Here is a 13,205-nt window from a genome sequence, read left to right on the forward strand (position 1 = left end):
TCATTTTTGTTTAAGGAACCAGATGAGTTGAAATTTGTGTGACACGCTTTCTGCAACTTCCATATTAATTAAGCATTGGTGAGGGTTAAAGAAAGTAGGGGGGTCTCCTACAATAGTTGTCTGTCAATAGTTTGATGCGACCTGAGCGATCCAACATCAGTAAAGACTATCCAGTAGTAACAAATCTGGTTCATATTATACGAGTTATTTTCGTGGAGTATTTTTTTTCTGGCACAAATTTTATCCCCACCTAAACACTTTAGTTCTGAAGCTCTTACATCAGGTCATCGATCATCACTCCTTCGTCACTGTATTTCATACTCGGTGGGGCAACTCTAAATGATGGAAGCAGTTGTATTTTTTTCGCAATCATTCAAATCTGTGAGATTTGTGAGAAGGAATAGAACACTGACTACAACTCGTGCATAGTGTTTCCCATTGTAAAGGTGCAGTGATGTCATTTTTGTGCCCACAGCAAAACCCGTGAAGTTATTAATGTGTACAGTATGATAAGAAACACAAGCAGTGTGATAAATATCCCGTATTGCAGTGGAACGTCCCACAAGACGATTATCGTAGACAGTCGCGTCGCAATAAACCGAAATCGCCGCAGGACTGGCGCGCAGTCGTAGCATCAGTCCTCGCGCGATATCGCCTTGCTACGTCCATTCTCTGATCAACGTAGGCCCTACCTCTTGTGCTGAACTGGAGACAGGAAACGGTGACGGACCCTCTTTACGTCGGACGCGGAGTGGACGGTTAGCCGCCCACAGCAAGAGCCGGCTGGAAACGTCGTGGGGGAAAAAGCACCGACTAGACAGTCGAGGGAGGGGCGGTCAGCCCCGGTCGGGCGGGCAGGGGGAAACACGGAGAATTATGCCGCCGTGCTACGGGCAACCATGTACCAAGTCTACCCCTCCCCCGTCCGGCGGTTCTCGTGTGTCTACCATCCGGGTGTGGCTGGGCGTCTACCGCCGCTTCCTTACCGATGCCTAAATGCGTGTCTGTACACGGAGGTTAGTGCCACATCTATGGGGATTTCGTAATTTCACCTGCAGCGGTCTTCAACCAAAGATGGTCAGACCAAGCAGACAGCAAACGCCCTTTCAGTTCTGTTATTTTCGTCATGTATTTTATTAGCCTCCACATTTGAGCGTCCTACCTACATGCTGCTATGTACTAGTAATCAATAAACATATCAGATAATGTAGGCATTTCTTGTCCTAGTTTTATCGTAATCGTAGTGCAGTGGCGTAGCTAGGGGAGGGGGCCTGGGCCCCCACAAATTCCCGCCCCCCCCCCTGAAAAAACGGAGCAATGGATATTGAACAAGGCCTAACAAAAACTTGCCTCCCACCACTCAGGGAAAGTCGGTGCCCCCCATAAAATGCTGCTGTCCCTTTATACCCCACTAGTAAAATCCTAGCTACGCCATTGCCGTAGTACCTAATACTAAACTAACCAGACCCTTTGCGGACAAGCTATTTCTTGGGCTAATGTGCTCAATCACATCACATTAATGTCGACGCAAGTGGTAGCAGAACACTACAATAGTTCGATCGCAGAATGTCACGCGTTTTGCGAAGGAGAATAAGAGGGAGAGAGTAAATGAAGCGTATTCTGGGGAGGGCTTGCCGACTTCCTTTGTTGTAACAACAATCCATTGGGTTGGGAATCTGTAAGGTCAAATTGGCTGGCTTCTTGCGTGCAGTTTCCGATGCACTCGGGCAGCTCAATTCTACACAGGATGTGCATATTTCCTGCGTAGCGTGCATTATATATCCACCCAAGATATACCCAGGCGTTGAAATCGGACTGGTTATGCTGTGCATTACATTACAGATGTTGAACAACACTTTCTATTCTTGAAGTTGACATCAGTTATCGATTCAAAGAGGACCATTTCCTAACTGTTTTTCACCATTTCTCCCAAACAATTCTAACGGAGCTTCTCAAATGACTTGAGAAAGCTCCGGTCTCAATCTGAAAGAGTACCCGATAGACGTCTATGCAAAACATATCAGTTCAGGGCCTTCAGTCGGATTTTTTTGGGCATACATGTCTGCCGAGTCTACCCCATATCTTTAGATTGTCACATTCAAGCTTCAAACATATAGATTCGCCGACAGATTTGAAGAATTTTTTTTCGAAAGCTCTAAGCTGTTTTCTAGGATTTTAACATACTGTGAAAAGTCTACCATTATGTCTCCTTCACTGACAGCCCCACCCCAAGAAACAAGGGCATAATCCTCTGTACTGGGATAGGTCTATAGTTTTGTCAAACAAGCTTTTGAAGCCTGCCCTACTTAACCAGAACCCTGGCTCGACAATGCAGCATTGGCAATGCCATGGAGGGGAGTTCGCGAGAAATTACCGGCTCAACACTGTGGACGCAATCTGGAGGAAACGATCGATAAGTAATCGACATCGCGATGATACTCAGGAGGGACACCCAGCCGTTTGTTATTATGCTTTTGACTCCGGTGATGGGAGCAGTGAGTATGGTCCCGTAATTTCTTCCTTCCAGTCTTGCTTCCCCCTTCGAGGTATTATTGGACACGGAAACGCACGGGTTGCTAAACATGAGTTCAGGGACCGCCTCAACTAAGTCTGCACTTGCGAGTGCCTACACCTGCCATCGAAATACGCCATTTTAAACAAGTCTCACACATTTGGGGCTCGAGTCGAGCGCACATTAATCGATAAAGTCATCAGTTGTTTGCGATTGTCAGTCCTTGTGTTACCCACCTGGGGCTGCTGCATGTGTGCTCACGCAGACACTTGGCCTTCACCATAAACCAAACCCGACAGAATTTGATAGCGTTGTTTGTCTATGATTTGGAACGGCCCCGTCTTATACTTCCCTGGAAGCCATTTGTTGGGCTCTTCCCGAAGAGCTGTGTCAGAAGGCAGGGCCTAACGAGCACGCGTAATTTGGTGGCATGACATCACTGTGACCAGATCTGGTGGCTCTTTTGACACCGATTCTCACGGGATGTGAACCGTCGGAGAAGCTGGAACTCAACTCCCCCGACAGCCTGCGGCTGTCACATTGCAACACTGAATGGTGCAAGGGTTGAATCAACCTTGGCTGTTCGCCAGTCTGATTTTACTTCAGGCATTTGTGTGTCATGATAAGGCATTCAGCTGTAAGAAGGATCCGAGTTTTAAGAAGCAACAAAGCTGTGATAACATACCATAAAGGTTTTACAACAAGATTAAACTTACTTCGTCTTTCCTCTCCCAACACGATTACAATTTAAAAGAGAAATAAATGGTGATTTGAGTATCGAAAGCGACAGTACGTAGAGTCAATTATGTTAAGTCTGAGCGGCACAGAATGCTCTTCTCCCTTAAAAAAAAAAAGACGACAGTGCTGTGGTTCCATTCGAAGGATGAGGAATACGAGTGGGGTATGCACATACTGGCTTCGTAACCTTCACGTCACTTTCACTTTGCTGTGTCCTTATCTGTGCCACAACAACATCGACAAAATGAAGATAGCCCGATCGCGACGGGTTGCACCCGGAACCATCGTTTTAGGGTGGATTATAACGTTCACCTTTCCTTCCAAAATGTTTAAGGGGGGATAGCCCCAAGCCCACCTCAACTCCCCGTCCCCCTAACTTCCCAGTCTAGATTTAGCTCATAGAAATGACCGGTCACGGCTTCTGCGCCGGTCCCCCAGGACCTGCCCCACCGCTTCCCTGATTGCTTCCTGTCCCAACTCCCCCCTGGCTCGCCGCGATAAGGGCCCGTCCATTTCCTTGCATTTGGGAAGCTGAGCCCCCGGCTGATGAAGCAAACCCCGACTGCTTACAGTAGAGGCTGACTTCAAGCAACTTTATACACCCTTGCCAAGGTTAGTCGCACACATTTGTCCTAAGTCACATGAGTTTTCAGCACATTCTGAAATGGTCTTCTGCTCGCACAGCCGACAGTAGAGACTGTCTGCGTTGCACCTTCTCTGCACAGAGTGAAAAGCAAGGCTTTTGAAAATCACTGAAGACGGCTTATCAATTAGAATTCTGGCCCAATCACCTCGACCCTCTCTGTCTCTCTTTCCAAAGGGGGTGCTGATACATATTCCGCTCAAGACTTGCATGATTGCTGAGCGGTTCAGCCGCACCGATCGTATCTTGACAGTCCCCTTGCTTGTACAAGGTCCGATTGCCGGTTCCTCTGAGACCTTTGCCGAGAACGCGTCATCACCGACGTCACGTCTTCAGTAGTATTTTGCGACTCGCGAAACGTGAGTCACTGCCGACTTGAAAACCAACCCTTGGCCCTCGGGTTGACGGTGAGTAAAGGTGAACAGTTACCAGCGTAAATCGATTAAACGAAGGACCGTTTATCGATTATAGACGGCTGAACTGGGAATTACTTGTTGATCCAGTCCATCACGTACTGAACCCTTTTTGAAGGACTCTAAGGTATTTGGAGGGTAAGTCTGAAGTAGTAAATTTGTACACTAAAATGGATTACTTCTTCGTTCATGTGTGACATCTGACTAAACTGGGTAAGACAAAAGCAATAACTGGCCATTTTAGTGAGGACATATTCTGTAGTTTGAGACAACTGGTCTGTTTTGTTTTTTGGACACCGCACTTATTGTGATAGAGGAATTCGCAGACCCCGAAAAGTTTTGTTGAGATAGGCGTAAAGATTTAATCCTACTTGTACAAACACTATCACGATTCAGGGTAACGTCTTTCAGTCACTTCGTTTTCTCCAATCTCATTGCTGTGATACATAGGCTGAACACTTTTAATGAGGTTGTTAACCGAGCATTAGATACATTAGAAGGGGAGTCTTAAGTTATCTCGATCGAAACAAAGTCTGCAAGAGATTGGTTTGTTTGGGTGTATTTGAGGTTCTCTGTCCTGTTTTATTTTTGTCTAACAAATATACCAGATAGTAGGATTTGACTCAAACGCAATGTTAAATCCTTCGTGTTAGGATAGGCCTAGAGCATGAGAAGTGTTAAACAATGGACGATTGCTGTACTCCGCGTAGGAATATTGTGCGTGCCCACACTGCCTCCTCTGTTTCAAATAGTAACATTACTTGGCAAAAGACTGTTCCGATTCGACGCCATAACTACGGCGACACTACACTCACGCGCACATTCTTCAGCTTGACGCGCGCGTGCATTTGGCAAATCACGACACCCTATTGGTCAAAAAGACATGTAACGCGCGCGTACCACCTGTCCACGAGTGTTATGCTTCCGCAGTAATGGCTTCGAAGGCCGTGTCCGAAACGGGCTTCCAGAGCTACGGCTACGTCTATTGTCTACGCGTCTCCACGCATTTCCATTGGAGCGAAGACCTAGACCTAGCTCTAGACAAGAGATTCGGATGCAGCCTAAGTCTGGTTGTCGAATTGCACTAGAGATAGATTGTTTTCTTCTTCTACGGCAATTATGGATCAGACGATTTTATAGAGAACAGCCTACTCTAGATTTGATCGAAGGGTCAAGTAAAATCAGATCGATTCTCCTGCTGGATTCAACAGTCTTCGCTCTATTTTATCTTGGATTGAGTTCCTATTGACAAGAGTGAACTTTGAAGGTTTGCAAATAATTATCTGGAAGAGGTGGACAGACTGACTTCAGATGCGGTCTGAAGAAAAACTCAGTTGGAAAGGAGTACCACCGTGACAGAATATTGTGGAGACTTTCTGTTCCTAAATGATTTCCCACGATGTGTAGCCATCAAGAAGGCTGAGTGAACGTTGTGCGTCATATTTTATTCCTATAAATGGGATCGTGCAAAGAGGACATGGCTCGGATAAGCAAATGCAGCCGTTGCAAAGACTCATTTTTATCATGTGTAATTGAGGTACCACTGAGGAAATGTTGCCGGTCCCGCCCCCATCCTTTGAAGGGAAGGGTCACAAATGCACAGGACAGCTCAACTGAACATTCTCCAGTGGTAATCAGAAGGCACCGCTTCGCCGTAACAGTTAAGAGGTATTTATGTCTTTCCGCTGACCATAGTTCTTCACAAAAATAATTTCGCTCAGTTGTTTCTGTCACAGCCAATGAAGCGGCCGATCCGTTCAAATTTGTTCCTTTCCGAGTACAAATAGACAAACAGGAACCGATCATAAGTGTCAAGCTGCCATTTTCCGCCCCTCCTCGCTGTTTCTTTCTCTCTCTCTTTCAAATGCCCAAAAATAGAGACAGGCTTCACAAGAAGCGTCTGGAAGTGCCACGTCCAATATTCGTCTAGACTTTGACGCTGAGAACGCCCACACAGCAGTCCGATTTCCGACAGGCCGAATGTGCCCAATTGGGGTCTGCAACACAACAACACGCAACGCTCGTTCTCACGTGGGAACATTCGTAATCTGGCGCTTCCGATAGCCCTTTCCTGGGGGACGTGGGATTGGGTACGCCGCGTGCTCTTTCTCTTGACGTTCAGCAGGATCTGAAGTTGAATGCGTATTGCACGAGAATTGAGTCTCTGACAAAGAGCGAATGCTCTGTAACAATTGAAAACCGTGTCGTTTGCCCTGTTGGACCCGCGTATCAAATTACAAGGCTCGTCAATAGGTTAGCATTTGGGGTTTGCTACAGCAGTATTCAAATGGGGGGAAGCAAAATCGAAACATTTTTTGCATTTTGTGGGAAATTCAAAACAAGACCAAAGCGATCCCAAAGGCCGGTTGATACCCTGCAGGAAAGTGAACATAAACGTGGATGTCTGACGTCGGTTCAAAAATTAATGTTCGGACCGCGAAATCGCGAAATTGGACACGCTTCAGTTCTTGCGAAATTCGCTGCAAATCTGTTGTGATGTCAAATTCACCTTGCTTTGACATTCGCCTGTACATGTAGTATGAACCAGCTGTAAGGTTGGTAGTATTTTATGTGAGAGTCCTCACTGCCTGATCGTCTTGTCATATTGATGAGAGTATGCCTCCTGAAATAGAACATAAGAATAACTTCAAAACAGCTCACAGCTGCCTGGGTGTCTTTCCATCATCCAAATGAAGTTAGGTGGAAAGACCAATGTTTGGATTTTTTTTCAAATGGCTTTACTTCGATAACCTTGTACAGGCACATTTCGTAAAATGTTCTGTTAAGGGGCCACTCAAAATTCTCAATGTTTTTTAAATGTCGACTTTTTCTCGAAATAGTGGGTGGGTGGGTCAAGGATATAAATTGAAAATCGAAATTCACTTTTTTTACATTAAAATCAACTGACTTGCCTGAAATACATCTAGTGTGCGCACAATGTCATCATTTTTCAAAAAAGCAATCTTTTCCACTTTCGTTTCCATATACAGACAGGTTGACCTTGCCTGTACATAATTATGTACGTGTAAAACATGGAAGGAGGTGGTTTTACTCTTAAACTTGGATAGGCGCTTGCAGCGGTGATCAATAGGCCCCACAAATGTAGCAGGGTACCAGGCGTGTTTATAAACCTACCGGTGCACATTGAACACCAGTGAACATTGAACACCAGTGGCTAATAAAGGTGAAATGTTCATTGCCTGTAATCAAAGACTAACCAAACAGTAGCAAACTGCATCCAAATCTGTTGGCTAGAGCTAGGTCTACGTCTCCGTTCCGATAGATGTAGGCCAACATATGCATGTGCGTGAAGACGCGGTTGACTGTAGGCTTAGCCGTAGCTCGGGAGGTCCATTTCCAAACGGATTGGACACGGCATGCTGTTGCATGCACGATCGATCGCGGTCGTAAAAACCAACATGGCTGCTACCATGGACAGACCATAAGAGATACCGGCAAATCTTCGGAATTTCTGGACAGAGTAAAAGTTAATAATTAAAAATGAAACACGTATCTTCCACATGCACATTTTATTGCAATTCCAGCCATCATCTTGTCATACTGTGTTACGTATAGATTTTTACATGTATTTGAATTTATATCGAATGCATGTACAATGTACTGAATGAACAATTTTTTTAATCAAAATTGGGATTGGGTGGGTGGGTCAAATATATTTTGGAAAAAAAACCCAAATTTTAAAACAGTGAAAATTTTGAGTGGCCCCTAACATTTTCTTTGTAAAATTCAAGCAACTTAAAAAGTCGGTTTAAAAAAGGACAGTAACAAATTTGGTATTCTGATTAACTTTTACTAATCCCCTTTTGTTAGAAGCTGGCATTAAAACAAAAGAAAGTAAGACTAATTGACATCTTCACCCCCTCGGGAAAAACCACACCCGTGGCAGAGACAACTGCCATTATTCCTGACAATGCTGCGACTCCATTCTGCCATGGGTAATTCAAGAGAAATCTGTGTTCCCGATTCAGTTGTGAGTTTTCCACTCTTCTGTTCCTTGTATCGTCAGAGATGGATGTGATAAGACCCCAAAGCTTTATGATCCAGACCAGTAAAGATCGTGAATCGTCTCCAGACAGGAAGGGGGCTATCAGTCCGTTTTTTATATCTGTGTTGTCGCCCGACGGAGAGAAAATTGGCATGGATCCATGTTCGTTCGTCAGTGCTCCATAATTGACTTAATCAGGGTGTTTTTCTGTGTCTTGTCGACAGTTTTAATCTGGAAATTTATTGACCCGAGTTTAACGGAAAAGTATTCTTCAGTTTGCACTAGGTGTACTTTTGACAGTGTTACAAGTGCTGACGTCCCCGACACAGGTCTCCACAAGAGGCTGTGATTGGATGATTCCTTTGGGATGAATGATGATGATGATATCCTTGAATGCTCTCCAGATGAAAATGTATCAGAGCGATAGCACCGGTAAACGTTTCTGCTTGTACCATGATTGTTACACTTGCGCACGCAAAGTATGTACTTTGGAGTGGCAAGTTATACCCAGAGGGCTATGTGGCACCTGCACCAGCTTCGTAAAGTTCTGCTCAGGCTCTTAAGAAGTACCCCTACAGTTTCTTTCGAAAAGAGGAGGCTGTGTGGGCCAAGTAATTGTGGAAATGTGTAAGTATGACCCAGATCAACTCTCTAGATTCGAGGGCTCCCATCTGGGGGGAGCGCAGACAAAAATGTGATTGAAAAAAATCGTCAGAAGAGCCTGAGAAAAGCGAGGGGTGTCATTAAAAAATGGCTGCCGAGAAGACTTAGAAACGTTCACATGGGGAGTGAGTTTGTTTCTGGTGGATAATTAAAACTTGGGTTTGTTAATCTACTAAAATTTGAAAATCGAACAAAATCTGAAGGACCCAACACAAACAACACATTGTTTTTTTGTTTTAGAGGCCTCGGGGGCCTCGGTTGCCCACAATAGGGCTCCGAACTCTGTTGATTTTGCACTGTTTCAATGGAGCTTGAATTAGCGCAGTACACCCATAATGCCTCTGCCGGTCATTAGGTTCTATAGTTGGTCTCTATGTATGACAAAACACAGATAATGCCCAATCTTTGTACCCTTGGAAGTAAGTGTATCTTTCGTCCATATAGCATCCGCTATATCAAACATCAGTGTTTGTCAAATAGTTACTCCATCCATCACTTTCCGTTCGTTCGTTTGTTTGTTCGTGCCTGTTCATGCTGAAGCAGTTTGGACGAATGTCTCTGCTTTACTCTTGTGTTCTTTTACTGGATGTGATCACGTTGGTCATCGTTACATCCCATAACTCACTCCACGTTTAAAATATTCAATTTGTAAACCTTCAAGTAGAGGGTGACGTTGTGGACTTTGCGGAGAATACATTTTCAGCCCCGTATCGAATAGCATATTCGATAGTATGCTATAGTATGGCATAGTATGCCTGTAAATGATTTGGGTTGGGTGTCCAAATGGTTGGCGCTACGTATCGATCGCCCGTGGCTATTATCACTTCTCTATGCTAACCATGCATTCATCTTAGAATAATCTAACACGTGCAAGGGCACGGAGGGACGATTGGACCGACGGAGACCGCGCGCAGCCAGCAGACGACAATCGGCTGCTCGCAATTCGATTCCCGCCAAAACAAACTGCGAGGAGAGAGAGAGAAAGAGCAGCCCGTCTCGAGGCTGTTTTTTTCACCTGCCGCTCGTCCAGTGCCTTTTGTGTACGTAACGCCTCTGACAGTGCAAGTACATGTACGCGCACGTCATCTAGCGGTGAGGAGGTTGCCTCTTCATTCCTTGATGTATTCATCAGGGCAAAATGTATATAATATTATGTCACTTTACTGATTAATTTAAGAAGCGGACCAGTGATTCATGAAAGTCAAAACGGTGATTTTTTTTAGGTTGTTAATGATAACACCCCTGATTATGCAAAATGGAGCACGCGTAACTTTGGATGATGTCATTTAATGCTCGCTACGATGGCACACATAGAACAATGACAAACATAGAACCATTAACATGTACAATTTCAATATTTTACATGAAGTGCTCAATTATTGAGAAGTCTTGGGGAAAGTCCGCCTCCAACATGCCAGTTCCATGATTTCCAATTAATGAATTCATCATATCTTCCAAATCAATGAAACACTCTGATTACAGCACATATTTTAGTCGGTAAGAACGAGTTCATTTTAAGTACCTTGGAAATTACAATTCCTGGTGAAAAGGAGAGGGAAAAAATAACCACAACAGTTACTGACTGATTCCAGCATACCTTGGAGTGTCACAAGGTCACCAAGTGCGCTCGTGACTTATCTCTTACAATGGTTGACCTGTCAAACGGTGCCAGAAACAATGCATATGAGGACTGAGTTTATTTGAAGACTGGGGAAGATCTGGGGGTCTAGTCTCCACAACGCACTCTTTGGGATTCCTAGGGGGCAGAAAGGAGAAGAGGGGGTGGCAGTCGAAATGACAACGCCTTGTTGTGACTCATGCCTAGAATGTGTGGACTACGATAAGGATGAGTCGCGCAGTATTGTGCGCGGGATTTCGTATTTTGTTTTGCACACCACCGATCACGTTCAATATCCTATTGGTGCATCAGCACACGGTTTTACTTTCAATGTCTCATTGCGGTCCTAACGCGGAAACAAAAACTGAAAGGGCAACCATCTTTGCGGCTTCATGGATGGAAATGATGTCTAAACGCATGAAGCATTTGACCTGCATTTGACGAAACAATGCATTCACAGCGGAGAAAAAGATTGCCGGGGGCAGATCACGTGTAATCATTGGATTCTTCTCTTACCGTGCAAGACAGGCAAGTTATGCTCATTATAAATGTTGCTATTTTTTTCATGTTTATAGTAACTGCACGTGGATTTAAAAAAAGAAAGGTGAAAAACTTTCACTTGAAACCGCAGCTTGGCAAGGAGGAAAGAATTGCATGCAATATAGGATTGTGTAGTCAGTGTCAGAATACTGGCCGGTGGTACGTGTGAACGTGTGGAATAACAAAGCCGGTTTGTTACCGTGCAGTGACAGGTACCTGTTTGAACAGGTACATTACTGAGGTGAATGTTCATACTCCGTGACAGTTCACGCGGGAGGATGACACACCGTAATTGATGCACGGTGATAAGTGGGGTTCCCGTTTTCGAGTTACAGTTCAGGTGGTTGGTTATGTTCAAGGACAGACTCATCCATGTACGAATTAGCGATACACTCGCGGTGCCCCCCCCAGGTGGGGAACAACCAGCATTCGTTCTGTCAGTTGTTCCTTAACAGAAGTGGGCGACACAAATCTTCCACAAAACAGGGGTCCAATGCGTGCGTGCGTCAGCATCGTGCCTATCTGTTATAACGAAAGATTTGTTTATTGTTGTGAGGCCTTGCACGTGCCCAGTTCAAGCTACGTGTGCATTGCATGCATGTACTGGTTAGGAGAGTACTGGAGATTCTCGTATTTAGTATCTGTTCTGAGAGTGAATGTTGGTAAGAGGTTTTGCAACTGATTCTCTTAACTTTAAACCTACAAATTGTCATCTAATTTATCAAATGTAAAATGATACATTATGTAATGTTGCTCAAGTCAATGGCCATGTACTCAGTACTTACGTAATGTGAATCACGTTTGCTTATTGTAAAGAATGACAGCATTGAAATAAATGATTCATTCATTAATTCATTTACATTTTACAGCGAGCACGAATCCCTTGCAGTGATACCGTGCACGATATGGGCCGATGGGTCCCTCCCCCATGTCCAATCCCTCTACACACTCTAGACTATTGTTACCTGACACATCACACGCTAGAAGTCTGTAAAGAATTCCTGAGATTCCGATCAAACAATGACCAACCCAAAGGCAGGGGGGGAGTTCTCTCCGCCCCGTATCTTGCACATATGCAGCAAGGTATGAGACGGAGAGAACCCCCCCCGCTTTGTGTTGGTCATTGTCTCGCTGGAATCTGGGGAATTCCTTTCAGACATCTTGGGGGGTGTGTGTTAAATAACAACAGTCTGGAATGTGTGTAGGGATTGGACATGTTGGGGGGGTACCCCTCGGTCTTATTTCTTGCTGGGTATAATCTTGCATCATATTCTTAAGTGCATCCTGACTACCCATAACGAGGCCTACAATCACCGTGCGCTGTGATTATATCCAGCAAGAAGTGAGACCGAGGGGTACCCCCAACATGTCTAAACCAATCGCTATACACACTCTGCACTGTTGTCACCTAACACCCCCCCCCATGTCTGAAAAGAATTCCTCAGACTACAATGAGACAATGACCAACACAGGGGGGGGTCTCTCTGTCTCATACCTTACTTCAAACTGTGATGGAGGTCCCCCATTCTGAAGTCGCTATTATGACATTAGCGCTTCGGACTCAAGTTTGCATTTTCCCTTGGACTTCGAGCTGGGTTTTGCGGTGACCCCCGAAGCCCCTCTCCCACGCGAACTCGAATCCAAAACTTTGAAACCTAGCCGGCATCCGTCCCCCAAGCCCAGTAGAGCTTACAACCAAGCACTCGCGTGCCAAGCCGTCAGCGCGTGCCGGCCATGCCCCCACCCCCCATGGGGATGCCGATCGTCTTGACCTTATCTACCCCGGACCGCAGGCCAAATAGCTCCCCTCAGATCCTTATCTGGGCCCAGCACGTGTCATCGTCACCTTGTACTTCCGAAATAAACTATATCCTCTCTGTAATCCGGGTAACGGAGTCGGGCCACGCGCTTACATGTCGCTACTTCCGATAACACAATTTGGGGGACCTTCCCAGCTAGAACTTGCATTGTATCGACGTTAGATCGTTTATTTCATATTCCATAAATATTTCCACTAAAGCATACGTGAAGTGCAATCGATGGCCCTTCGCAGTGGTGAGGTGAATAAACTG

At 45.1% G+C, this 13,205-nt stretch overlaps 1 protein-coding gene across 5 annotated transcripts in view; it reads left to right on the forward strand.

Annotated features, from left to right (window-relative positions):
* The first annotated feature begins 644 nt into the window (after positions 1–644).
* Positions 645–13,205, forward strand: part of LOC110980579 (transcriptional regulator Erg-like) — a 91,859-nt gene continuing 79,298 nt past the window's right edge. The window contains exon 1 of one of the 5 annotated variants that reach the window (XM_087142313.1): positions 645–1,016. In XM_087142313.1, the coding sequence (XP_086998439.1) occupies positions 900–1,016 (117 nt within the window). In that variant the 5' untranslated portion in view covers positions 645–899. Of the gene's footprint in view, positions 1,017–3,808; positions 3,863–3,885; positions 4,301–4,328; positions 4,445–13,205 lie in introns of those variants that run through there. The other 4 variants (XM_022237408.2, XM_022237409.2, XM_087142314.1 and 1 more) reach the window with 4 other exon arrangements.

Source organism: Acanthaster planci, linkage group LG10 (genome assembly GCF_054643075.1).
Source record: "Acanthaster planci isolate LZ-2023a linkage group LG10, COTS_SCS, whole genome shotgun sequence".
Taxonomy (NCBI): Eukaryota; Metazoa; Echinodermata; class Asteroidea; order Valvatida; family Acanthasteridae; genus Acanthaster; species Acanthaster planci.